At 55.9% G+C, this 14,804-nt stretch overlaps 6 protein-coding genes across 6 annotated transcripts; 3 read left to right on the plus strand and 3 right to left on the minus strand.

The window, feature by feature from the left end:
- Positions 1-216: 216 nt before the first annotated feature.
- B0T15DRAFT_492676 (uncharacterized protein) lies at positions 217-788 on the minus strand (the record flags this gene model as incomplete). Its single annotated transcript, XM_062866872.1, has 3 exons — positions 217-331; positions 405-589; positions 663-788. 3 exons carry the CDS (start codon positions 786-788, stop codon positions 217-219), a joined length of 426 nt encoding a protein of 141 aa, XP_062722962.1.
- Positions 789-2,692: 1,904 nt separating this feature from the next.
- On the minus strand, positions 2,693-4,139 carry B0T15DRAFT_553639 (uncharacterized protein; the record flags this gene model as incomplete). The annotated part of the gene is made up of 4 exons (XM_062870330.1): positions 3,548-4,139; positions 3,074-3,478; positions 2,860-2,973; positions 2,693-2,772 (listed from the first exon to the last, which is right to left on the minus strand). Exons 1-4 carry the CDS (start codon positions 3,882-3,884, stop codon positions 2,693-2,695), a joined length of 936 nt encoding a protein of 311 aa, XP_062722963.1. The 5' UTR covers positions 3,885-4,139.
- A 439-nt stretch (positions 4,140-4,578) lies between these two features.
- Positions 4,579-8,150, plus strand: B0T15DRAFT_574030 (pectate lyase superfamily protein-domain-containing protein; the record flags this gene model as incomplete). The annotated part of the gene is made up of 7 exons (XM_062870944.1): positions 4,579-4,802; positions 4,914-4,947; positions 5,048-5,126; positions 5,198-6,080; positions 6,113-7,396; positions 7,441-8,071; positions 8,109-8,150. The coding sequence occupies 7 exons, from the start codon at positions 4,579-4,581 to the stop codon at positions 8,148-8,150; spliced, it is 3,177 nt and encodes a 1,058-aa protein (XP_062722964.1).
- A 953-nt stretch (positions 8,151-9,103) lies between these two features.
- Positions 9,104-10,258, plus strand: B0T15DRAFT_529548 (uncharacterized protein). Its single transcript, XM_062869112.1, has 6 exons — positions 9,104-9,337; positions 9,404-9,507; positions 9,567-9,612; positions 9,683-9,734; positions 9,788-9,852; positions 9,916-10,258. The coding sequence occupies exons 1-6, from the start codon at positions 9,158-9,160 to the stop codon at positions 9,946-9,948; spliced, it is 480 nt and encodes a 159-aa protein (XP_062722965.1). The 5' UTR covers positions 9,104-9,157; the 3' UTR covers positions 9,949-10,258.
- On the plus strand, positions 10,244-11,239 carry B0T15DRAFT_510488 (uncharacterized protein; the record flags this gene model as incomplete). Its single annotated transcript, XM_062867855.1, has 4 exons — positions 10,244-10,312; positions 10,485-10,725; positions 10,787-11,115; positions 11,162-11,239. The coding sequence occupies 4 exons, from the start codon at positions 10,244-10,246 to the stop codon at positions 11,237-11,239; spliced, it is 717 nt and encodes a 238-aa protein (XP_062722966.1).
- Positions 11,240-13,092: 1,853 nt separating this feature from the next.
- B0T15DRAFT_529551 (polyketide synthase) lies at positions 13,093-14,537 on the minus strand. Its single transcript, XM_062869113.1, has 3 exons — positions 14,267-14,537; positions 13,587-14,084; positions 13,093-13,505 (listed from the first exon to the last, which is right to left on the minus strand). The coding sequence occupies exons 1-3, from the start codon at positions 14,472-14,474 to the stop codon at positions 13,333-13,335; spliced, it is 879 nt and encodes a 292-aa protein (XP_062722967.1). The 5' UTR covers positions 14,475-14,537; the 3' UTR covers positions 13,093-13,332.
- Between the last annotated feature and the right edge of the window lie 267 nt (positions 14,538-14,804).

Raw genomic sequence — 14,804 nt, forward strand, 5'->3', positions numbered from 1 at the left:
ATCATGTACGTTACCTAGGTAGGTACCTGTCTATGCCCGGAAGGAAGCTGTGGCCAATAGGGGCTAACTTGGGACTATGCAACTACCTGGTATGTAGATGTTGCTTCGGGCAACTCTAGGCAGCCATCCTTATTAGTCACACTCCTATCTTCATAGTACCTTATTCAACCTGCTGCGTGGTGACCCGTGGCAATTTCGTACAGACAAGCAGTCCCTCTAATTCGAAAGACAGTAGTACCTGCTGAAACAGACCTTCGCGTCTCTATCCACATACAGCTGGTGTCCATTGTCCTTGTAACAAGTGTACGAGTTGAATCCGTTTGAGCCAGACCTGAAGGCTTGTTAGACACCTCGAGAATAAAATTGCCGAAGGGCTGGAACATGTCTTGTCCCTTTTGACTTACCCAACAGCCGAGAAATTGGGGGCGCTGGGAGCGTTGGCGTTTAAGGTCTCGTGGAAGGTCACGCCTGTGGGGAAGGTGCACGACACGCCATCGCTTCTTTCCCACTGAACTGTCCCGGAGGAGACCGGGAAGCAAAGATTATTCGAGGAAGGCGGAGAATTCAAGTCTCCGCTCGAGGCATAATACTGGAAGAAGGAGAGGTTAGCAAGAACAGGATACATATCATCAAGCGGATTACAGTGCTGCAGCAAGCCTTACTGCCATGACAGTGTATTCATCGGGAGGAAGCCGAGGCGAAGTGTTCTGGCAATTGACGAGATGGATCTCATCGGCAGCCGCGAAGGCAATATGAAGCGTCACAAGGATGGCGCTCTTGAGATACATTATCGATGAGGCTGCGAGAAGTTTGATCGGATTGAAGACAGAGTAGGAGGGAACTGCTTTGACCACGGCCCAGAAACAACTGCGCATCTCCAGCGTGGGTACGATCGAGTTTATCTGCAAGCAACCGCAATGCCAAAACATAGTGTCTCGATAAGCATGGATTGGGGCCCTCTCTAGGAGGTTGTCGCATAGCGTTTTGCTATTCGCGTGAGTACGCTATTACTGCGGACGTTACATTGCATGCCTAGCCCCAGACGACAGGCGACCGAGATCACAAGAGCAGGTGGCATGTAGCTTTGGCTCTATGCGTGGTGCTGACACATGCTGTCTGCAGTGAGAATTTTGTCAGCGCTGACTGCTGAGCGGGAGACTCGGTGCAATTGTGACTGGATTGCCTGAACAGTCATCTCATGACGGTCAATCCGCAGAATAATATTAATCATCGGTTAGAATATGGGCAGTTTCCGGCCCGGGTGACCGCCCCGCCGGCTGTAAGAGGAATGTGATGACCAGGCACCAGTTTTCCTAGAAGATCGTGTAGACTCCTTGCTAGGCATATTATCGAAACCTGGCAACTTCTATACCAGCACTTACCTTACGCGGCTGACAAGTGCATGAAACCGGGCGGAACAAGTTTCACTGATTGCAACGATTGGTCGAGTTACGCCACGTAAGAGGGCCGCTCAGTCCAATACCAGGTACTAGTGTCTCAAGGAGATTTCTTCCAAGATCTGACCATGTACGGGTCCGTACAGTACTGGTCTTCTGAAGTCTCAATTGTCCCAGCTCTCTTCCAGCTTTAGCCTCATGGTAATACTTCTGTACCTCGGGACGAGCTGTAAGCAAGGTACCTAGTCAGGGTTAGGATGCCCATTGTCGATGTCGGGTCATGTATTACCGACGCTCTCACAGCGGTAGAGCGTAAGCTTCAGCATTCCACTTCTCAGCTTTGTGATTCGCAGAGGACCTGAAATGCAAGCCAATAAACCATACCTCTCTGCGCTACATTAAGGTAGCCACCCTGGTTTGGCTTCGAATCAGCCCCTCGACTGCAGAGAGGGATTTTAGGAGATATTATCGAAGGATTTGCCAAGGTAGCCAAGCCTTCCCTCGACGCTCCAGGACACCGACAAAGCGCCTGGGGTCCGCTCCATTTCGATCATGCCACCTACATCCTCTGCTCATGTGAGTTTCTTTAGATTACTATCATACAGCGGCCCGAGTACCAAACCCAGCTGGGCATTTTGCCCCGGGGCAGTAGCGAAGAAGAGCCATGTGACGGAGGTGCCCTCTGCGCCCGCCGGGTCGACCAAGACCATACTCAAAACGATGCCGTCAGGGAATATTGAGCCACCCAACCGCCGGATCGGGCGACCGGCAGTCCTTTGAAGACCTTTCAAGCTAGCTGCGATGATGGTTTGGTCTTTTTCTCGAGTAGAGGCTCGTCTAAGAGGTTGGACAACCCTTGCGTTGTCTAGGTCTGTAACTGCCATACAGGTTTACTAAATTAGCAGCCCATTTGTTAGGCGCTTGCCCTCGACTAGCAGGAAAGCCTTCGTGTTGCCTCCATTCTCGTTGATCAACGCCGCCGCCCACCTCGCTTTGGTCATGGTATGTTGCGAGGGAAAGGCGCAGGACGCGGGGGAAAGGGGCGCGGTGTTCTAGATAAGTCCAGGAGGCCAGCCTCGAACCGCGATCTGGATAACATACCGTACCTAGGTACTACATTAGAACGGCGCAGCATCTCGCGGCTGTGTCGACCTTGTGATTTCTAACTCGCTCTACTATAGAAGTTACCCGCGAATACAGAAACAGCCAAAGCCCTTTGCCCGCCCAAGAAGATGGATATGTGGATTCCCGTCCGTCCGTCCTCCTATGCGTATCCTGCCCAGCTATACGGCATATCATGCGGGGCTTGCCGGCGTCCTGACTGCAAACCCAGTTGTCCAATCCCACAGGTTCATGCCGCCAACAGGTGAAATAACTAAACAACAAGCATTAGTAGTTACCTTGGGTAGGTAGTATAGTCCCTTCGGCTGACAGGAAGCCCCGACATAGGTAGTCTACTTACCCATTGCGAATATCGCCCAAGTGTCTGCGTTGGTCAATGGTGTGATATGGAGACGGTCCGGCGGGAGGATCCTGTCCGAGACATTGACAATTCCTGCGTGACCGTAACCGGCATCTGAAGAATCGTATCGTTAGCGAGGAGAGGCTATTTTTTCGAACAGCGGCAAGTATAAGGTAGGTAGTTTAAGCGAAGAGAGAGAAGTCGTCGTGCATACCAAGGATGCTCTCGCTGTAAGCGTGCATCATCTCGTGGAGCATGAACCAAGCCTGATTGTTTTGGTGTGCGAACTCCAGATTCTCGGTGACCGTTCGGATGTTGTTGAGAGCAGGCCAATCGTAGAAATGGGGGCAAATCGTGATGTGCACGCCGGATCGAAAAGCGCCTTGGGGTCCAAAGTCGGAGAAAACGTCGGGGGGGAATGTGCCGCTCTTGATTCGAGACATGAAGGCCCCAGAGCTTGCTTCGCAGACATGGGCACCGAGGCCGCTCTGCGGGCTGCTTGCGTCTCCGGTAACACCGTAATTTGTAGCTCGCCTGGCGACGGCAGCGTGCCAGCGGTCGCCGCAGTGGAAGATGATCTCGTTGGGAATTTCGTTTGGCGGGCTACTCGGTCGAAGGTCTCGGTGATTTTCGTTCAGCACATCTTTTCAATCCGAATACTACTTGGGTGGCGGGCTTTTTTATTTACGTGCGACCTTGCGCCAGCTGTAGGTAGCGCCGGGCGTTGTAGCGTGTTTGAAGACGCGGTCGTAGTAAGCCCATACATGTGGGCGTGGTCCATTCCGCATTCCATCGCGTGCATTGGCAGCCAGTACGACAGCGTCATTGAAGGCCTGCCGGATGGCAGCCTCTTGCTCCGGGTTAGTGCAGTCGTCGACGGGATCGGCTTCAGGTATTCCCCCGAGAACGCGATCAAAAGTTCCGCAGGGTTGCCATGAGCGGTTGAACACGAGACTGGTCTGCGCGGAAGTGAGGGAGAGCAGAGACGCACAGAGGGCCAGCAGAAACAGAAGAGGCGACGTCATGACAATTTGCTGTATCAACAAAGCCAAAGGTATTAGTATATTGTTTCAAATGGGAAGTTTCGCACCGGCGACCTGTCAGGACTTATACCTGAGTTCCTTAGAACCAGGACCTATTTCCAGGCGAAGTCGACGTTGGGTAAGAAGTGATGGACCCCTGATATGAAAAGCTCGGGATTAAAGAGGGTTGATTCAGCAACAGCAGCAGGCCTCCGGAAACCAACTCGCAATCAGGCAACCATCGAAAGTTGACACCCAGTCCAGCTGAATAGTACGGTTCTGTAGTCGACGCTGACTACCGGGCAACACGGGAGCAAATATATTGTGCCCATTTTAACGGCGGGTGTAGCAACCTGACTGCCATTCGACCTAGTGCTGACAGACGCTAGCCTGGAAGAGACTCATATTATCTTTCTGCACACGAGTGACGGAGTGACCATGCAAGCTCCTCGCATGCGCAAGGCTATTGACCCAAAGCATGCTTTCTTGGCTAGTCTTGGCTATCACATTCACACCTAGCGAGCATAGTAACATTCCACCCCTACCATATACCGGAAACCTTTTCAAGCAAACCATGTGTGTGTACGTCGTGCCACGCTATGATATATAGTAGACATGACCGGATCATATCCCTGTGCTTGGGCTGGTATGTGGTTACTGTCAGTTAACAAATGACACTTCGTTCGAGGCGGCCAACATGTGGTCCCCCGCATGGTCTCTCGTGACCGTCAGCTTCTTCGTACACGCCGTAGACGGGTCACCTCGCAACGAGCACAGGGCATCATCTACTAGCTCAGTCATTGAGATTGCTGGTGGGCGCTCGTTTACCGTTCCTCCCGGATACACGCCGACGGCTGCCGTCCCGCTGCCCAAGTACATGGTGGACAACCAACACAACTACTTCCACGCAGCTCCAGACAAGTAGAACCGCAGTCTGGTCAACGTGAAGCCGCCGCCAAAGCTTCCCACTCGGCCACTTGCTGAGAGAAACACAAATGACGGGATTCATCTGGGAGGACGACAATCAGGCAGCTCGTACTGGCTGGCCAACATGGGACATGGTTCTGTAAGAACTCCTATAGTGTCTACTACCTGCTGAGTGCGTGACAGGACCGCGTGCTTACAAAAACAAGATGCACCGTGCTAATCACATAAACATGGTATAGTTTCCCTACGCACCTTCAGGCTACCCGGTTTGGCGCAATGTCAGGGACTACGGCGCCAGAGGAGATGGCGTAACAGACGGTAAGCGCAAGAGTCCAAGACAGGGCAGCGACTCGGAAGAGCAAATCAGCTCACACACTCTTTTGTTACAGACACGCAGGCCATCATGAGAGCGGTGGAGGACGGTGGCCGCTGCGGGCTGCTCTGCGGGTCTACGAGCGTCCTCGGCGGCGTGGTGTTCTTCCCGGCGGGCACATACATGGTCTCGTCGCCCATCATCCAGTACTACTTCACGCAGTTCATCGGCGACCCGACGAACAAGCCGACCATCAAGGGCCTGCCCACGTTCCAGGGCATCGCGCTCATCGACACGGACGTGTACATCCCCGGCGGCAACGGAAGCCAGTGGTACGTCAACCAGAACCAGTTCTTCCGGCAGGTGCGCAACTTCGTCATCGACCTCACGGCCATGCCCAACGAGAACACGTCGGGCGAGCAGACGTACGTGCCGACGGGCATCCACTGGCAGGTGGCCCAGTCGACGTCGCTGCAGAACATCGACTTTGTGATGCCGCTCGGCGGCGGCACCACGGCGGTCGGCATCTTCGCCGAGAACGGGTCGGGCGGGTTCATGAGCGACCTGACCTTCTTCGGCGGCAACATCGCCATGCGCGTCGGCAGCCAGCAGTTCACGGCGCGGGCCATCACCATCACGCTGCCGGCCACGGCCGTGTCCATGATCTGGGACTGGGGCTGGACGTGGCAGGACATCACCGTCGACGCGGCCTTCGTCGCCTTCGACTGCACCAACTTCGGCGGCGACGGCGCGCAGGGCACCGGCAGCCTGACCGTGGTCGACTCGCACTTCATCTCGGTGCCCTTCGCGATCCCGGTCGCGCGCGACATTGACAAGCGGCCGGCCATCACGCTCGACAACCTGCGCATCGAGGGCAACACGCCGTCCGTCGTGCTGGTCAGCGGCGGCGAGACCATTCTCGAGGGCGTCACGGGCGGGGGATCGGCCACCATCCGGTCGTGGGCCATGGGGCCGCGCTACACCAGTCCAGACGGGTCCGGCTCCAGCGTCACGGGCCACATCGACCCGCCCCCGGCCAAGCCGGCGGTGCTGCTGGACGGGGCGGCGGCGGCGGGTCGGGCAAGTTCTTCACGCGCTCCAAACCGCAGTACGAGACGCTCGCGGCCGGGTCGTTCGTCAGCGTGGCCGACTTCGGCGCGGCGAGCCCCGGCAGCGCCGCCATGTGGGACTCGCACGTTCGCATCGGCGGGACGGTTGGGTCCGAGTTGCAGTTTGCCGACTGTCCGGCTGGTGCCACGGCCGACGCCAACTGCTTCGCTGCCTCGCTGATGATGCATATCACGTCCGGCGCGTCGGGCTACTTTGAGAACTGCTGGGTGTGGACGGCCGACCACGATCTGGACATTCCCTCCCAGGACCGCATCAATGTGTTGGTTGGCCGCGGCCTGCTGGTCGAAGACATCGACGGACCCATATGGCTCTGGGGCGGCGCTGTCGAGCATGCCGCGCTGTGCCAGTACAACTTCTACCGGGCGTCCAACGTCTTTGCCGGCCACATCCAAACCGAGTTGCCATACTACCAGCCGACGCCCGCCGCCACCGACGTGTTCCCCCTGGGCGTCTACGCCAGCGACCCGGACTTCGCCGACTGCAACCCGATGGACGAGAGCTGTCTGTATTCGTGGGCGGTCATGATCAACAACTCGTCCGACGTGCTCATCTACGGCGCCGGGCTGTACAGCTGGTTCGACAGCTACACGCAGGAGTGTCTTGTCCCCGAGGACTGCCAGACTCGCCTGATGCAGACCTCGAACTCGCGGCGGGTGTGGATGTTCAGCCAGTATACCAAGGGCGCGACCGAGGCGGTCTCGCCGCTCGGGGGCATCAGCCCGGCATTGCAGCGCGACAACCGCAACGGCTTCCTGACCGCCATCAGCGCGTGGCTCGCCCTGTCCTCCTCCGACGCCGCCCAGCGCGGCGGCTATGCGAGTGTGAGCGACCATCCCACGCCGGACAAAGTGCTGCCCGTGCCCGACCTCGCATCGGCATGCGGCAACGTTCAGGCCGGCCAGACCATGACGCTGTCCGCAGCATGCGCCAGCGCCATCCGGGCGGCCCTCCCCACTTCGGGCGCGAACAACCAACCGCCGGGGCCGTCCAACTGCCAGGAGACGTGCAACTTGTATCGCAGGGTCACGGGAACATGCTGCGGAGCCGGCGGGTCGGCCGGGTTCGGCATCGAGATCCCACCGGGCCAGGAACTGCCGGCCCCGCTGCCCATCCCGGCTGGCTTCCGCCCGGGCTTGTCGGCGACGTGGGTCGCGCCGGGCATCGACGCGACCGGCAGTCCGATCACAGTCTCGTACGGCGGCGGCGGCGACAACGACGTCGACAACGACGTCGACATCTGGCTGCCGCTCTTCTGGATCCCCATCCCGCTTCTCCCCGGTGCACCACGCTCCCACTCCCCCCGCCCCCGCCGTTGCTCTTCCCGCCGCCGGTCGACGTGCCCGACGACGATCCCGCCGGCTGGCTGTTTGTCAGCAGCGAGCTGGATGTCGACGGCTGGGGCAACGAGTCTCCTCCTCCTACCTCCACCAACCCCCCGACCACCACGCCGCCCGCGCCACCACCGCTGGGCATCACGCTGTTCTGGGTCAACCAGATCGCCAACGGCCAGAGCGCGACGAGCTACACCATGCAGCTGCGCACTACCCCGTGCGACCGCGTCCCGAACACGCTCTTTGTGCAGCAGATACGCGACGTGCCCGGGGGCAACAACCCGCCGGTCCCGGTCGGTAGTTTTGGCTTTCGTCTGCCGTCGGGGACCTGTTCCTGGGAGAATGGCGACCCGGCGGGGCCCGGGAATGTGATTTGTACCGAAGGCGCCGGCACGGCTGTCAGGTATTCGTGTGCCAGGGCGCCGAGCGGCGAGCAGCGCACTTGTGGTGTGACGGGTGTGTTGGCCACGCGCTATGTGGCGCTGGTGGTGTGTTAGTGACACTTACTAGTAGTAGTAGTGATAGGAAGGGTGGGGATGGTTCCGCGAGCTCATCGTTTTTCTTTAGTTATTTTATTTAACGTTACTATTAACGTTACTTACTTTACTTAAAATAAAAAGATCTGCGTAGTTATACCTACCTAGCTTAAGATAACTAACAGAAGATATCCTATGCAGAGGGGACGTGGATAAGACGCCCTTGAGGCTCTTCCATGTCAAAATGCTTACACCACCGCCCTGGCGCTTTGCTCAGCTCTTCATCCCGTTCCATGAGAGACCATTGCTCTGAAATCTATCGGAAAAAAAGGTCTACCGAAACATCCTATGGCTGCTGCTTGGTTGTGGGCGACGAGAAATCTAACGGCGAGTTTTACGAGCTGTAGATGTTACAATGACCCGGCTCCCTAATAATGAACACCACGTCACGGTTCTTTACATTCCAGATATTAATGTCTCAGATAGGCTCAATTCTTCAAGCCCCGCTCCTTGGGTCCGATCGTATCTTTGCTCCCTGGCGCACCACGGACGGGACCACCACCCATGCCTAGCATACGCCGAAAGTGCTCAGTCGGTGGTGCTTACTCACTTCCATGCAATGACACTTCGACAATTGAGACAAGAATAGGTTAGCGCTGACCGGGCCTCTCTCTTGATTCGGATGAAGTATGCTTAACCAGTACCACGACCGTTATGCGAGGGTCTGATACGACTCACAAAGACGCATCTTCCTTACTGTCTTGGTTTACCAACGTAGCAGCCCTTTGCTTGGCAACCTTTCGTTTATTAGCTGTTCTGTGGTCAGATATCACCAAGTAGAGCAGAATCAGCTGATGACATTCCTAAAGTACGGTAGTTCCCTAATCGGTGACAGCAACAATATGCAACATAGGAGACCACCCCCCCCCCCCCCCCCCCCACCTCCCCCCCGGTCCCCCCCCTTGGATGTAGTTCCTGTCATGGCAGGGCTGAAGAAATATATAGGTATTCATTACCCTGAACCAGTCTGTCCTCATAGGAACGCAAACAGTGGACTCAGCACCGGTATCGTCTTCACCCGTCAGTCAATCTATCACCATGTATCCAGCAAGCATCCTCATTGTCGCGTGTGCCATCGTCTACGGCCCAGTCTTTGGCTCTGCTCTTCCTCTCTCAAAGCGCGCCAACAATGGCGTCTACCTGGCTAACTGCGTGACGAGAGGCACGATGTGGTACAGCGAAATGTCTTATTACAACAACGCCCGTAGTGGCTCGCAAGTACGTTCCTGTGCTCCGGTGCATCCGTGTCTTGACCTTGGCTGACGCTTAGCTACGTACGTCCAGAACGGCCAACTGCCCGACGGTAGCGCGTTTCCATCCCAGACCGACGGCGTCCCCAACCTAGTCACCTGGGAGGGCCAACGGCATTGCGGTACTTATCCCGATACGTGGGTTACCTTCATTCCGACGACACGACGTTGGATGGTGGCTGATTGGAAGGATCCAGGGGTGCTACTTTCTGTTCCACGATTGCGAACGGAGCGCAGAGCTTGGTGGGTTGTGTCCTTTCTTGTGTCCACCACTTGTGCCCGGCCACCTAGCTAACACCGGATTCTTCTGTAGAACAGTGGCGAGTTTGCTGGCTCTGGTTCCAACAGCTTCGGCGCAACCTTCTGTGAGTACCCGCTCGATGCGAAAGTGACATAGCACGGCTGACGTTTGCCATAGCCTGTTACAAGGATAATGGCCGCCAGCTGTACAACGTGCCCGAGGGATCTCAGTTGCAGCATACGGTCAGTTTGCTTAACCATGTAGCTCATATTAAGTTCTGTCCTTCGGTGCTAACGTAGGGTTAGTGCTACTCCATCTACTACTGCTTCCAAAACTGAGGATGGAACCCCCCAATACTTTCTCCGGTCTCTTTGTCTACTTCAGGGGAGCTCTGTTTCAGAAGTCGTGACTCGATAGGCGGAGGGTTTGAAGAAATGCCATGGAAAGTCACGTTTGATGCTCGATCAATAACCACACTCTCCATCCATTAAGTCCCCTCTATGATGCAAGCGGTACATCAGGCGCGAAGACCAGCAACAAGGAGACACAAAATCAAATTATCTTTGAGAGGTACCTAGCTTAGGTTCAAGTTGTCGTAAGGCCGAAAAATGCCGAAGCGCCATTGCAATCAAGATGCCTGTGTGGGAGACGGCGGCTGGCAGTTTAGCTCCGGCCTCCACACAGTTTCTGAGTGACAGCCAGGTACCTTCCACAGTTCCGATTCCTTCCATAGCCACCTCCTCTTTCCATTTCCCGTCCTTTCCTCGTTCGTCCATATTTCAAAGTGATCCGGCCAGAGGAGCGCTTTTCCGCTGGTTTGGGTAGCTTGGATCATGGCGGGCCCTGCACATGGCATATCACGGATCACGACCAGAGGCGCCAGTTCTCCGTCACGTATGGCCCGCCGACACCAGCCGAAAATGTCGAAGAGACAGAGGACATCTGCATAGCGCAGCTCCGAAAGCATGTGGACCATCTGCGCCCGGGCGTCTACGGAATTCGATTCTCAGAACCCGACGGGCCCGTCACGATATCCACGCCCGCCCGGGACGATGTCAAGGGGGTAATCTTCACGTTGTACGAGATCATCACCCCTGGACGAGCATTTCCGGGAGGTGCCCCATGAGCAACAAGATGCCGACGCAGTACTACAACTACAATGGACGAGACACCCAGATGTCAAGCTTGATAGCGATATCGAAGCATTTCGGGCGGTCTTGGATGCTTGGGTCAAGAAACGGCGGCGGATGATGGAGTACCAACCTGCGGAGAGCTGGATCCGCTGGCCATTCATGCGCGAGCCGCCACCCGCAAGAGTGCCAAGATTCGTTCCAGACGGTGAAATCACAAAAATAGAGACGGAAAACTCGACGATTAGAGTTCGACAGCATCTGGTGCGCATGGGCGAGCCTTTTTGGAAATGGGAGAGGCCAGCGAGCTACCAGACGGCCGAAGCCCCTGGCAATGGATATACCTGCCACTGCCAGGATGACAGCGAGGAGGGAGTAGTTGATGAAGAGACGGATGGAGCCTGCGAGAAAGCACAAAAAGCTGGCCAAGAAACGAGAGGAGCCCTCCAGGAAACAGGAAGGGCTCCTCAGGAAGCAGAGGGGTCAGGCCAAGGAATGAAGGGAGTTTGTCATGTAGCCATTCCACCAGTCTGCGCGTAGGTAGAGACGTAAATAGCCCTCTATTCTTAATACGGTCTTGCCCAACGTCTAAGCGATATCCGTGATCTGCTCCGTTCAGCGGTTTACACGTCCATGCCAGCCAGATACCAGCTCTAGCATGGCCTTTAGCGGCGAGAGGGAGGCTCTAGTGCGCAGACATAAAGACAATTCATTCTCCCTTCCACGTCCCAATCAACGCTAACCAACCGACCAACTTGGTTGCCGAAGAATATCCCAGCAACATAGGTGCTCCAGTTCACCAACCACTCGTTCAAGTCGTATCTCGAAGCTGCATGATGGTGAAGTTGTGTGCATGGTCGATAATTGGCAACCGATTCGGTTGTTATGTTTTCATCCGATCATGAGGAGCTTGAAGAGAAGCCAGCACCTGATACTTCAAGCAATGAGAAGATATGGCACTGCCTTTTTCTCAGCCACACATCTGAATTGCCACCGAGTATCGCCAATACCCTTACGGCAAAGTGCCGTCTGACTTTGCATGAGTCTTCACCTTCACGGTTGCGTTGCTCTGGAGGTGCTTTCACCAAAGGGCGAATGTTATATCACATGGCACTATATTCTATATAAGCATCTCACATACATGCATCCTCCCCGGTCACATTGCGATCCAGAAGAAGACTCCAAGACCCCCTCTCGGCCAAATCATCACATGGACCTTCAGATAAAGAAATATGCTTGAGCCTATTCCTTAGGTGAATGGCCCTTCATATCTGAACAGCCCAAAGGTGTACAGTTTACCGGTCCCTCACAGCAGTCGTAACGCTGCTAGGTCAGATGCAACCGGTTATAAAGCTTGATATACTGGGCGACTTTCGTGCTCTATTCTAAAAAGGCGTGAACCAAAAGGGGAGCTCGGGAGAAGTGCGGGCGCCGTGAAATGATTTGTTTTTGCACTCCCTGAATTTGAGTCGCGTTCCAACATCTTAGGCAATTCGAGCTGTGAGAAAGTGCCCAACACCTTCCACGTGCGCAGCACTGCTGCGTACTTTGTTTACCAGCCATATGACCTTCACACACGCTCTGATAGATACAGGAGTCATGAGCTCGGACCCGGGCGGCCTCTTGATACGCCGTCTTGCGGAGGTGTTCGATGCTTTATCCACACGACACAACAAGAGACGTGCTAGGAATCTCGACCAACAATCACTTGAGCGTGAAAGAAGTGCGAAACCATAACAAGATCGCCTGATGAACGTCCGTAAGCGGCAGGTCTATCGACTGCTCCTACGTCAACCCCTCACCTCGTGCGGTCCCCATCAAACCTTTTCGGCGCAGGGGACCGTTCTATCTCGCTTTTCCTTTCGGCCCTTTCACCCTTTCCACCACAACTGTGTGAAGTCTTGCGTTACGGAAGCCTCGGCGCAGCACCGCAAATAGTGACAACCAGAGGTCTCACCCACCCTTGGAGGTATTGCTTTGGCTCCCGCGCCTTTTGGGAGATGGGAACGACCCGGCAATGGCCCGGGGAATACCATCTCGGTCACCGGGACGATGAGAGCGAGTCCTGGAAGTTAAAGAGCTATTTACCTAGCTGCAATTTGCATCCCCACTGAGACTTCCCTCCACGGGATCCGCACACTCCGTGAGGGGACTAGATGGCACTAATGCTGAGCTTCTTTTCCGCAGCTCGAGGCTAATGCGTAGGCTGGTGTGCATAGTGTGGGGGAAAAGGTCGGCCAGTCGGCGGGTATTGATCTCTGGGTTGCGGAAGGTGGTGGAGATTGGAGGATGGAGAAGAGAAGCGTATCCTGCACTGCACTCAGCATACCTATGCCACTCTTGCCTTAGGTTGGTGGAGGCGCGTTGATATATTGCTACGTATCACTTGGGGTCCTCACTCGATCTTTCCGTTCCATATCAGATCTGGGGAAGGCTAGGACAGCTGGGATGGGATACGCAGGGATTCACGTATACACTAGATAGGTGGATGCGGGATGATCACCGCAAGCAAAAATGTCCTGATATATAGCAGCCTTACCATTACCATGATTGCCCAGCGCACCGGCCACATACCGAGAAGCGGCGATGCTTTCAAGGAGCCTCTTTACCATCTTCCCTCAATTTGCCCTTTAGCAGCCTGCTCGTCCTAACCAGCTTCAGAGCAATCGTCGGAATGGGCGACGGACTGATTTCACCGACAGTAATCTCCGCCTGGAACTCTTTGGCGAGCCAGGTCCGGATCTCAACAGCAACCAGCGAGTTTACTAGTCATCGCCGTCCAGTTAGTTGGCGCGAGACAGCGACCAAGATAAAGCAAATGAACGGGAGCCGGAGGATATTCATACCTCCGTAAGCCTGCAGCGGCTCACTAAGACCAATGTCTTCCTCCGACATCATCAGGGCCGTTGCGATGCGCTTCACCATGATGCCCTCGACGATCGACGCCGCCGAGGTGACCGTCTCGGCCTGCAGCAGGGCCTCCATGTCTGCCTCGATGTTCGCCCCCTTGCGCGCGCCGGCGGCGGCCTTGAACGCGATGGCGAGCTTGCCGTCGCGCATCCACCGGCTGCCCTGCATCTGGTGCTCCTCGATGCCGGTGCCCGTCAGCCCGGAGACGACCTGTGCGGGCGTGATCTCGTCGTCTGCGGTATGTCCCGTGATGGCGCTCTTCACCAGGAAGTGGATGTCGGCTTCTGAGATTGTCAGCCGGTTGAGGTGGCTCATGGTCCAGTAGCGTGAGGACTCGCTTGACTCGGCCAGGTAGCCGACGTCGCGCACGGCACCGAGGTCCAGCGTCGTAGCGGCCAGCCCGAGCCGACGGCGGTAGTGGGCCAATGCGTCCTCTGTCAAAACAATGTCAGCTCATCGTCTTCACTTGACCTAGGGCATCGAGAGCTGCTCGAGAGCAAGGACGCTGTCTCGAAAGCAGCCAAGAGACACCTCGAAGTCGTAAATGGGGAGGGGAAAAAAATAAAGAAATAAAATAAAATAAAATAAAATAAAAAGGAGATCGGGTTTGGCGTACGGAAGGTGTTGCCCGCCGCGTAGTTCGCCTGCCCCGGGTTGCCGATGACGCCGGACATGGACGCCAACATGACAAAGAAGTCCAGGTTGTGCGGCAGCAGCCCGTGCAGGTTCCAGCTGCCCTGGATCTTAGGCGCTGTGCAGGTACGCCAGTCATCGTAGGACATGTTCTCAAAGACTCCGTCCTGGGGTTTTGTCTGTGTCAGCATGCATGGCCCAGTGGAGCAAAACTAGATACTAAGCTTAGGTTTATGCAGCTACTAGCAGGCAACTCACCCGTAGGTTCATAGCGCACTGGATCAGTCCTTTAATGGGCGGCATCTCGCTGTTGCATCGCTCCAGCACCTTCGCAAGCTGCTCGTGGTCCGAGATGTCGCAGGCGTAGGCGTTGGCATTGCATTCGAGGCTCCTCAGGTGGTGCAAAAAGACCTGGGCCGCTTCTTTCGCATCGCCCGACTTGGAGATAAAGGCTAGGTTGCGGGCGCCGTGGGCATGCAGCATCAAGGCGAGGCTTCTGCCGATACCGCCAAGCCCGCCAG

This window comes from Chaetomium strumarium, assembly GCF_033439665.1.
Source record: "Chaetomium strumarium strain CBS 333.67 chromosome Unknown B0T15scaffold_3, whole genome shotgun sequence".
Classification (NCBI taxonomy): Eukaryota; Fungi; Ascomycota; class Sordariomycetes; order Sordariales; family Chaetomiaceae; genus Chaetomium; species Chaetomium strumarium.